Below are 12,005 nucleotides of genomic sequence, written 5' to 3'. Positions count from 1 at the left end.
TGTGGGGGAAGCGACTATCTATAATCTTTCCAAACGCGCGTTAATTATGATTGTTTAATTCAGTATTTACCTGGGGGTGAGGGCGTAGCATTAGTGACAGACTCCCATGGAGCTTCTCCCAATATTAACAATCACAAGGGCCCTGTACTGATTTCAAAAGGGTGCGATATCGGGATCATCAGCCGTTCTTAATTGGAAGTAAAAATCAGGAGAGGTTTAGAACATCGCCCGTGTAACAGAATCGGGAAAAGTCAAAATTACCCTCGTGTGAGCTACTTAAAGGAAAACTTTTTTCAAAAAAAAAAACATAATTAAGCTGCTAGTAAATCAACAAATAGACAAAAGATACAAAAATAGACTAAATGTGATGACTTTGTAGATACCATGGAATCACTTTGCGGGCCATTTGAGATGTTTTCACAGATTCTTTCGGGTCTGGAAACTGCTGACAAGCTAATGTTTTCAGTGAGCACTTCCTTCAACGTTGTAAATCAGCCAGTCAGCTGGCGAGCCCAAATGTGGCCGATCTGAGCTCGAAATCTTGCCCTGATTTGGGGAGAATACTTTTGGTTGAGATATAAAGAAACAAATAGTGGATGCTGGAAATCTGAAATAAAACCAGAAAATGTTGTAAATATGCTTTCCAGATGGTACATTTGCAGCGAGTGTTTGTTGCTAAGTTTCTGCTTGTCTTGTGAGGCAGCTTGTTGCTACAGGGAACCAAGAATGCAGAGTTTCACTTTCTGTAGCTGACTGTAAAATTGCGCGACAATAAAGTGACTGGCCGGCAGCTTCTGTGAATTGGAGCCAGTGAGGTAAAAGCACTCGTCCTCACCCCGACCCCAGCTCCAGTGAAGTTGTATCCGGAAGGACAGTTAGTAAAAGCCCCAAATCTACAGCAGAGGAATCCTCCTCCCCGGATAACAGCAGAATGAGACCGGGGCAGACCCGGGCCACATTGAGCTCCGCGATCCAGGTCAGCGTCAACCAAGCAGCCAGTCCAGGCTCCAGGAACCGGAGTAGCTCTATGGCCCAGGACCTTCCGGAATATGGACACTTCGGCGATACAGAAACAGGCCAGGTGTCAGCAGAAATAATGTCTCACTTCCAACCACCGGAGCCCTGGTTAAAGCTTTCTGCACACACAGAGGAGGGAATAACACCTGTGAGTTTGCTTTCTTCACCCCATCTGGTCTCAAATCTATTTGTATTTCCATTTCTCTTTGTCCTCAGCAAAATGCATTATTACTCTGCAGCACTGAATATGTTTAGCAGATTAATCCTTTGCATACATATTTAGACGCAATTCAATATTAAGGGTTATACCTGTTTTAAACAATACTTCAAGGGAAACAGTAAAATCTGTTTTAGAATAGAAAAGTTATTGTGCAAAATAAAACAACTAACAGACTGGTTCTACCAAGACTAAAACAAATGTTTTACTGTTATAACTCTATTGTACGTCCGCAATTTCCATTTTTCCCCCCAAAAATATACTTTATTCATAAAATTCTGTTAAAAAAATGCATTACAAAACAGTTCAAACCAGCACTAAGTTGACATTCGAAAAAGTGCAAAAGAAATCAGTTTTCTTTGATACAGGAGTGAGTTGCCTCACAATTTTTATTTTTTTTATTTCCAAAATATACTTTATTCATAAAAATCTGCAAAAATTACATTGCCAAACAGTTTCAAACAGCACCAAAAAATACAAACATTGCAAGGGAGATCAGTTTCCTTCAATACTGTCATGAGTTTCTTCCCAACCCTTCCGTTTCACAATTGTCATGTCAATTACAGTTTTACATTTACAGCAATTGAGAATATTAATGATACAGTTCGAGGGGTTTCCCATGGATCCAGCCCCTCAGTTCAGCTTGGTGGGGGAACCTTACACTGTGGTCTTTCCCCATTGAGCCTTTGCTGCGGCTGCCCCAAGCTTTAGTGCGTCCCTCAGCACGTAGTCCTGGACCTTGGAATGTGCCAGTCTGCAACATTCGGTGGTGGACAACTCTTTGCGCTGGAAGACCAGCAAGTTTCGAGCAGACCAAAGGGCATCTTTCACCGAATTGATAGTCCTCCAGCAGCAGTTGATGTTTGTCTCGGTGTGCGTCCCTGGGAACAGCCCGTAGAGCACAGACTCCTGTGTTACAGAGCTGCTTGGGATGAACCTTGACAAAAACCACTGCATTTCTTTCCACACCTGCTTTGCAAAGGCACATTCCAGGAGGAGGTGGGCAACCGTCTCTTCCCCACCACAGCCAACGCGGGGGCACGGTGCGGAGGGGGCGAGACTTCGGGTGTGCATGAAGGATCTGACGGGGAGGGCCCTTCTCACCACCAGCCAAGCTACGTCTTGGTGCTTGTTTGAAAGTTCTGGTGATGAGGCATTCCGCCAAATGACTTTGACGGTCTGCTCGGGGAACCATCCGACAGGATCCACCGTTTCCTTTTCCCGTAGGGCCTTGAGGACATTCCATGCAGACCACTGCCTGATGGACCGGTGGTCAAAGGTGTTTTCCCGCAGAAACTGCTCCACGAAGGATAGGTGGTACGGCACCGCCCAACTGCATGGAGCGTTCCGCGGCAATGTGACCAGGCCCATCCTTCGCAACACCGGGAACAGATAGAACCTCAGCACGTAGTGACACTTGGAGTTTGCGTACTGGGGATCTACACACAGCTTGATGCAGCCGCACACGAAGGTGGTCATCAGGATGAGGGCCACGTTGGGTACATTTTTCCCGCCCTTGTCCAGAGATTTGAACATCGTGTCCCTCCGGACCCGGTCCATTTTAGATCCCTAGACGATGCGGAAAATGGCTCGGGTGACTGCCACGGCGCAGGAGTGGGGTATGGGCCAGACCTGCGCCACGTAGAGCAACAACGTGAGCGCCTCGCACCTGATGACCAGGTTCTTACCCACAATGGAGAGAGATCGCTGCCCCCACATGCCCAACTTTTGTCGTACCTTGGCTACTCGCTCCTCCCATGTTTTGGTGCACGCCCCGGCCCTTCCGAACCATATCCCCAGCACCTTCAGGTAATCTGACCTGACGTTGAAGGGGACAAAGGATCGGTCAGCCCAGTTGCCAAAGAACATGGCCTCGCTCTTGCCGTGGTTAACTTTGGCTCCCGAGGCCAGTTCGAACTGGTCGCAGATGCTCATCAGTCTGCGCACGGACAGCGGATCCGAGCAGAAAACGGCGACGTCATCCATGTACAGGGAGGTTTTGACCTGAGTGCCTCCGCTGCCTGGGATTGTCACCCCCCTTATGCTCGCATCCTTCCCAATAGACTCAGCAAAGGGTTCAATACAGCAAACAAACAAGACCGGGGACAGAGGACAGCCCTGTCTGACTCCAGATTTGATCGGGAAACTTTCAGATTCCCACCCGTTGATTGAAACTGCGCTACTGATGTTTGTGTAGAGCAGTTGGATCCAATTGCAGATTCCCTCCCCAAACCCCATTTTGGAAAGCACGTCCATCATGTAGGTGTGCGATATCCTGTCAAAAGCCTTCTCCTGGTCCAGGCTGATGAGGCAGGTGTCCACCCTCCTGTCCCGTACGTAGGCGATCGTATCCCTGAGTAGCGCGAGACTATCAGAGATCTTCCTGCCGGGTACAGTACAGGTCTGATCGGGGTGAATCACCAACTCCAGAGCAGACTTGACTCGACTGGCTATGACTTTGGACAGAATCTTGTAATCAACATTAAGCAGTGAGATGGGCCGCCAATTTCTGATTTTTGCCCTCTCCCCCTTCTGCTTGTAAATGAGGGTGATGATGTCTTTTCTCATGGATTCTGACATGCTGCCGGCCAGGAGCATACTCTCGTATACTTCCAGCAGGTCCGGGCCAACCCAGTCCCACAGGGCCGAGTACAACTCGACCGGTAAGCCGTCGCTCCCGGGAGTTTTACTCGTCTCGAAAGACTCGACGGCCTTTGTCAGCTCGTCCAGAGTTAGCGGCTTGTCCAGTCTCTCCCTCCTGCTGTCATCTAAGACCTCTGTGATAGATGACAGGAAGGACTGGGAGGCTCTGCTGTCTGTGGGCTTCGCGTCATACAGCCCAGCATAAAAGGATTTGCTAATCCTTAGTATGTCGGACTGCGAAGACGTTACCGAGCCATCTTCTTCCTTCAGGCTGCTGATAACAGAGCTCTCTCTGTGTACCTATTGGAAGAAGTAACGCGAGCACGTCTCATCCTGCTCGATGGAGCGGACTCTGGACTGGAAGATGATCTTGGAGGCCTCCTTGGCAAAGAGCGAGGCCTGCTGGCTCTTCACCTCTTGGAGGTCCTCCTTGACCTCAACCCCCATTGACTGCAACCGGAGTAGATTTTGCATAATTTTCTGGAGTCGGGACATTTCCCTCTGTCTCTCTCTCTCGCCCTCTGAACACCTTTGTGGATGAAGAACCTCTTGATGTTCTCCTTAATCGCTTCCCACCAGTGAACTGGAGACTCAAAGAGGGGTTTCACGGTCCTCCAACCTTTGTAATCCCTTTTGAGTTCCTCAACGTTCTCTGGGGTCAGCAGTGTCGCATTGAGCTTCCACGTCCCTCTGCCAACCCGCTGGTCGTCCTGGAAGTGACAGTCGGCCAGTAAGAGGCAGTGGTCGGAGAAGAACACCGGCTTGACGTCGGTGGATCCGACCGTGACAGCACGGGACACAAACAGGAAGTCAATCCTCGAACGGGCAGACCCGTCCGATCTTGACCATGTGTATCTGCGCTGCGCTCCGTCTGCAGGTTTGCTGAAGACGTCGTGCAGTTTGGCATCTTTAACTGTTTCTATTAGGAATCTGGACGTAGTATCCAGTTTGCTGTCGTCACTGCCGGATCGTCCAGCCGCATCGATGATGCAGTTGAAGTCACCGCCTAGAATGACCGGCCTGGACGTCGCCAGCAGCAGTGGGAGCTGCTGGAAGACGGTCAGCCGCTCGCTGCGTTGTTCCTGGGGCGTACACGTTGATCAACTGGAGCGGAGCGTTGTTGTACATCACGTCTGCTACGAGGAGGCGGCCGCCCACCACCTCCTTAACTTTGGAGATGGTGAAGTTACCTCCCCGCAGCAGAATACCCAGGCCGGAGGAACGGCAGTCATTACCCACCGACCAGACCAATGGCCTGTGGGACCACCATCGCGACCACTGCCTGTAGGTGCTGAGGTGTGGTATTCCACACTCCTGCAGAAACAGTAGGTCAGCTTTGACCTTGGCAAGGTAATCCAAGGTTGAAACACATCGCGTAGTAGATTTAATGCTACGCACATTAATGGAAGCAATTCTTACACCCATTTTTTACTAAAAATTAGTTGTTGCTTCCCATACCATTTGTCCTCGCTAGTCCCAGTCCTTCGGGATGTTCCTGCATACCCATCGTGTGCGCAAGCAGTTTCACGTTGGTTGGGCTCAGAAACCCCTCCTGATTTTTCATGCAGTGTTTGTTCCGCTCGGGTGACATCGGGGGGGTCTTGTAGGCAGAGGGGATTGGGTTGTCCTCAGCTGCTTCCATCTGTTCCTCCTCGAAAACATCACAGCTCCCGGTCTCCCGGAGCTCAGGTGCGCCAGACGTGTCTTTGCTCCCGGTGTCCCGGAGCTGAGATGCGTTGGCCACGTCGTTACGTGTGGGGCATTGGGGTTGGGGCACGCCGGGCCCATCACAGCTTCCAGTGCCCGGGGGCTGGGATGCTTTATCATCCATCTCGCAGTTCTGCCGCCTCTTTTGAAGGGGCTGTCGTTCCAGCATTTCCCCGTCCAGTGAAGAGGAGTCGTTGCAGTCTGATTCAGAAGAGAGCCTCCTCTTGCCACTGGTTTGGGTGGTGGCTTTGGGATGTTTTTTCTTTGTGGTTTTCCTCTGGACCACTTGCCACTGACCTGTTTGTCCATCTGCTGCCTCCTCCTCCATTGATTCTGTCTGTGGTGGAGGGGTTTCCGGGCGCTGGGTAGGTGCTGGGTCATTGGTTTCAGCTGCCTCCCCTTCCTTCTCAGGTTGAAGTTCCTCACTGCGGAGAAGGTTGCTGGTCTCCTTTCGAACAGCGGACGCCTTCGTCGAACCTTCTCCCGGCCTTTCCTTGGACCTTGCCGCCTGAGCATAGCTGAGGCAACGTTTGGGGCAGGTCTTGTAGAGATGGTCTGCCGCACCGCACAAGTTGCAACACTTAGTCTGCTTACAGTCCTTGGTCTGATGACCTTCCTCCTTGCAGTTCTTGCAAACAACCGTGCTGCAGTTGGCTGCCATGTGACCAGATTTGCCACAGGTGCGGCAAACTCTGGGCTGCCCAGCCCAGGCCATATGGGTGGAGAGCAGAAGAAAAAGGAGCAGCCTAGGAGTGTACTATAGACCCCCAAATAGTGAGAGGGAGATAGAAGAACAAATATGTAGGCAAAGTTCTGAGTGTAAAAACTATAGGGATATAATAGATGGGGATTTCAACTACACTAATATAAACTGGGATACAAAATTCTTGAACTGCATTCAAGAGAACTTTTTTAGCACGCACGTAACAAGCCCAAAAAGAGGGGTCGCAATTCTAGATTTAGTCTTCGGTAATGAAACTGGCAGGTAGATGAAGTAACAGTGGGTGACCATTTTGGAGATAGCGATCATAATATATTTAGTTTTAGTATAATTATGGGAAAGGACAAAGATAAGACAGGAGTTAAAGTTCTAAATTGGGGGAAAGCAAATTTTACAAAATTGAGAGGCTGTCTGGTGAAAGTGGACTGGATACAGCTACTGGAAGGAAAATCAGTGGCAAACCAATGGGAGGCATTCAAAAGCGAGATACTATAGGCACAGTGTAGGCATGTCCCCACAAAGATAGAGGGTGGTACGGTGAAATCTAGAGCCCCCTGGTTATCTGGAGACTTACAGGGTATGTTGAAGCAGAAAAAGAAAGCTTATGACGATCACAAAAAAACTTAATACTTTAGAAATCCCAGAGGAGTATAGAAAGTGCAGGGGTGAAGTAAAAAAGGAAATTAGAAAAGCCAAGAGAGAACATGAAAAAATATTGGCAGATAAAATCAAGGAAAACACAAAGATGTTTTATCAGTCCATTAAGAGAAAGAGGATAACTAAGGAAAGGGTAGGGCCTATCAGAGATGTACAAGGGAATTTATGCATGGATGCAGAAGATGTGGGCAGGGTTCTTCATGAGTTTTTTGTCTCTGTCTTCACAAAGGAGAGGGTTGATGCAGACATTGTAGTTAAAGAGGAGGAATGTGAAATATTAGATATGATAAGTATAATGAGAGAGGAAGTACTAGAGGGTCTGAATCTTTGAAAGTGGATAAATCACCAGGGCCGGTTGGATTGCATCCCAGATTGTTAAAGGAAGCCAGGGAGGAAATAGCGGATGCGCTGAGGATTATCTTCGAATCCTCACTGGATACAGGTGATGTGCCAGAGGATTGGAGGTCTACGAACGTTATCCCATTGTTTAAAAAGGGTGCAAAGGAGAGGCCAAATAATTATAGGCAAGTCAGTCTGACCTCAGTGGTGGGTAAATTATTAGAATAAGTTCTGAGGGATAGGATAAACTGTCACTTAGAAAGGCACAGTATGGTCAGGGACAGTCAGCATGGATTTGTTAAGGTAAGGTCATGTCTTACTAACTTGATTGAATTCTTTGAGAAAGTAACAAGGAGGATTAATGAGGGTAGTGTAGTGGATGTGGTCCACATGGATATTAGTAAGGCATTTGACAAGGTCCCACATGGCAGACTGGTCAGTAAAGTCAAAGCCCTAGGGATACAGGGGAATGTGGCAGGTTGGATTCAAAATTGACTCAGTGACAGGAAGCAAAGGGTAGTAGCCGACGGATGTTTTTTGTGAATGAAAAGCTGTTTCCAGTGGCGTTCCACAGGGCTCAGTGTTGGGACTCTTGCTGTTTGTGGTATATATTAATGATTTGGACTTAAATGTGGGAGGCATGATTGGGAAATTTGCTGATGACACAAAAATTAGTCATGTAGTTGATAGTGAAGAGATAGCTGTAGACTCCAGAATGATATCAATGGTTTGGTTGAGTGGGCGGAAACGTGGCAAATGGAATTCAATTCAGAGAAGTGTGAGGTAATTCACTTGGGGAGGGCAAATAAAGCGAGGGAATACACAATAAATGGGAGGATATTGAGAGGGGTAGAAGAAGTGAGAGACCTTGGAATGCATGTCCACAGGTCCCTAAAGGTGGCAGGACAGGTAGATAAAGTGATGAAGAAGGCAAATGGAATGCTTTCCTTTATTGGCCGAGGTATCGAATATAAAAGTAGGGATGTAATGCTGGAACTGTATAAAACGCTGATTCGACCACAGCTGGAGTATTGCGTACAGTTCTGGTTGCCACATTACAGGAAGGACATAGTTGCTCTGGAGGGAATGCAGAGGTGACTTACAAGAATGTTGCCAGGGCTTGAAAGTTGCAGCTATGAGGAAAGATTGGATAGACTAGATTTTTTTCCTTAGAACAGAGGAGGCTGAGGGGTGACTTAATTGAGGTGTACAAAATTATGAGGGGCCTAGATAGAGTAACAGGAAGGACCTGTTTCCCCTAGCAGAGAGGTCAATTACCAGGGGGCACAGATTTAAGGTGATTGATAGAAGGATTAGAGGGGACATGAGGAAAAAGCTTTTCACCCAGAGGGTGGTGGGTGTCTGCAATTTACTGCCAGGAATGGTGGTGGAGGCAGAAACCCTCAGTTCTTTTAAAATATACCTGTAATTGAAGTCCATCATCCTTGGAACCATTCCTGTATATCATTTCTGCATCCTCTCGAAAACCTTCACATCTTTCCTAAAGTGCGGTGCCCAGATTGGACACAATACTCCAATTAAGGCCGAATCAATGTTTTATACTGGTTCATTATCACTTCCTTGCTTTTGTACACTATGCCTCGATTGCTCGATTGGTAAAATCCAGAATTCTGTATGTCTTTTTAACCAGTTTCTCAGCTTGCCACTTCAACGATTTGTGCACATATATCCCCAGGTCTCTTTGTTCCTGTACATCCTTTAAATTTGCACCTTTAATTTTATATTGTGTTCTCTCATTCCTCCCACCAAAATGAATCGCTGCGTTAAATTTCATCTACCACACGTCTTTCCATTCCACCAGCCTGTCTCTGTCCACTTGAAATATATCATTTTCCTCTTCACAATTCACAATACTTCCAAGTTTTGTATCATCTGCAAATTTTGAAATTGTGCCCTATACACCCAAGTCTAAGTCATTAATATATATGAAGGGAAATCGTGGCTCTGGTACTGAACCCTTGAGAACACCACCTTCCAGTAGTCTGAAAAACAACCATTTGTCACTCGTCTCTGTTTTCTCACTCAGCCAACTTCATATCAATGCTGCCATTGTCCCTTTTATTCCATGAGCTTCAACTTTGCTGGCAAATCTATTATGTAGGACTTCAGCAAACACCTTTGGAAGTCCACATACACCACATCAACTGCATTACCCTCATCAACCCTCTCTGATACCTCATCAAAAGACTCAGTCAAGTTAAACACGATTTGTCTTTAACAAATCCATGCTGGCTTTCCTTAATTAAACCACCCCTGTCTGAGTCATCGTTAATTTTGTCCCAGATTATCTTTTCTAAAAGCTTTCCCACCCCTGAGGTTAAACCAACTGGCCTGTAGTTATTGGTTTTATCCTAGCAACGTTTTGTTTGAACACCGTTTTGTTTGAACAAGGGTGTAACATTTGTAATTCTCTAATCCTGTGCGACCAACCCTGTATCTAAGGAGGATTGGAAGATTATATCCAGTACCTCTGCAACTTCCACACTTGTTTTCTTTGATCTATCCTCAAGAAGCTTTAATTCCCTTGATAAACCACTAAAAAAGCCACAGATTGTAACTTTCCTGCAAAAGGCCACTTCCCCATGACCTATTTCTTGGAAACCATGATTCACTGCTGAGGGACAACAATTCCACTCATTTGTCACAAGGTGGAAAAAATTCCAGGTTCTATAATACAGAGGCGGAGAGGCCGAGACCCGAGAGTAGCTGAGGAGAGGCGGAACGAGAGAGAGAGGGAGATAAAGGGCGCGAACAGAGGCAGAGAGGCCGAGACCCAAGAGGAGCTGAGGAGAGGCATACCTTCGGGAACTTCAGGCGGCGGTATTCCAAGTGACATCAGGATTCAAAAAGTAATGGGGGCGCAGGGAAGCAGCTGATTGGTAAGTAGGTTCAGATGAGTTTTTCTACTGCAGTCCATTAGCTTCAAAGGTAAAGGTAAGGACTTTAGATTGTAGTGGGTAGTGTTTGGAGTAGAACAAGGCCCCTAGTGTAATTAGTATTTTTTAATTAAAGGGAGTAACTAAGTAATCTAAAGGTAAGTCGTGGCAGGAGATCTCGTACCCATGATATGCTCCTCCTGCGCTATATGGGAAATCAGGGACGCTTCCAGTGTGGTGGTGGGGGTGGGGAGGAGCTGTGTTTGCTCGTGCTGTTGGGGAGGGTTTAAACTAGAATGGTAGGGGGATGGGAATCTAAGCAGGGAGACAGAAGAGGAGCAAACAAGGTTAGAAATGAAAGACAGAAAGGTAAGAAGCATAATTGGAAGGCAGAGAAAACAAGGGCGAGAAAAAGACAAGTTTAAAGGCATTGTGTCTTAATGCGCGGAGCATTCGTAATAAGGTAGATGAATTAACTGCGCAAATAGATATAAACGATTATGATATAGTTTCGATTACGGAGACATGGCTGCAGGATGACCAAGGATGGGAACTGAACATCCAGGGGGTATTCAGTATTTAGGAAGGACAGGCGAAAAGGGAAAGGAGAGGGGTGGGGGGCGGTGGGGGAGGTGGTAGCGTTGTTAGTAAAGGAGAAAATCAATGCACTAGTGAGGAAGGATATTGACTCGGAAAATCATGATGTGGAATCTGTATGGGTGGAGCTAAGAAATACCACGGGACAGAAAACGTTGGTGGGGGTTGTCTATATGCCCCCAAACAGTAGTGGAGATGTGAGGGATGGCATTAAACAGGAAATTAGAGATGCATGCAATAAGGGTACAATTGTAATCATGGGTGATTTTAATCTACATTTAGATTGGTCAAACCAAATTAGCAATAATACTGTGCAGGAGGATTTCCTAGCGTGTGTATGTGTCAGTTTTTTGACCAATACGTTGAGGAACCGACTAGAGAACAGGCTATCCTAGACTGGCTATTGTGCAATGAGAAAGGATTAATTAACAATCTTGTTGGGTGTCCCTTGGGGAGGAGCGACCATAACATGATAAAATTCTTCATTAGGATGGAGAGTGAAGTAGTTGAATTTGAAACTAGGGTCCTGAATCTAAATAAAGGAAACTACGAAGGTATGAGGCGCCAGTTGGCTATGGCAGATTGGGGAACTTTACTAAAAGAGTTGATGGTGGATAGGCAATGGATAATATTTAAAGAACGTGTGCATGAATTACAACAATTATTCATTCCTGTCTGGTGCAAAAATAAAACCGGAAAGGTGGCTCAACCGTGGCTTACAAAATAAATTAGGGATAGTAGTAGATCCAAAGAGGAGGCATATAAACTTGCCAGAAAAAGCAGCAAGTCTGAGGATTGGGAGCAGTTTAGAATTCAGCAAAGGAGGACAAAGAGATTGTTTAAGCGGGGGAAAATATAGTATGAGAATAAACTTGCGGGGAACATAAAAACTGACTGTAAAAGCTTCTATAAATATGTGAAGAGCAAAAGATTAGTGAAGACAAATGTAGGTCCCTTACAGTCAGAAACGGGGGAAATTATAATGGGGAACAAAGAAATGGCAGAACAATTAAACACGTACATTGGTTCTGTCTTCACAAAGGAGGACACAAATAACCTCCCAGAAATGTTAGGGAACCAAGGGTCTAATGGCTTTTTATTTTAGGAACTTACTGTATTTGTCCATAGAAATGTAAGTCGTGTCACTACAAGTCTAAGTACTCTTTTAACACTGTGAGAAATGTTAATGACTGTCAGTAAGCCTCTCTGG

At 46.5% G+C, this 12,005-nt stretch overlaps 1 protein-coding gene across 1 annotated transcript in view; it reads left to right on the top strand.

Annotated features, from left to right (window-relative positions):
* The first annotated feature begins 503 nt into the window (after positions 1-503).
* LOC137374857 (ubl carboxyl-terminal hydrolase 18-like) overlaps positions 504-12,005 on the top strand; it is a 53,468-nt gene continuing 41,966 nt past the window's right edge. Inside the window, exon 1 of the mRNA XM_068041414.1 lies at positions 504-1,165. Coding sequence (XP_067897515.1) covers positions 932-1,165 — 234 coding nt within the window. The 5' untranslated portion in view covers positions 504-931. The remainder of the gene's footprint in view (positions 1,166-12,005) is intronic.

Source organism: Heterodontus francisci, chromosome 11, assembly GCF_036365525.1.
Source record: "Heterodontus francisci isolate sHetFra1 chromosome 11, sHetFra1.hap1, whole genome shotgun sequence".
Taxonomy (NCBI): Eukaryota; Metazoa; Chordata; class Chondrichthyes; order Heterodontiformes; family Heterodontidae; genus Heterodontus; species Heterodontus francisci.
This window is presented reverse-complemented; position numbering and strand designations above follow the sequence as displayed.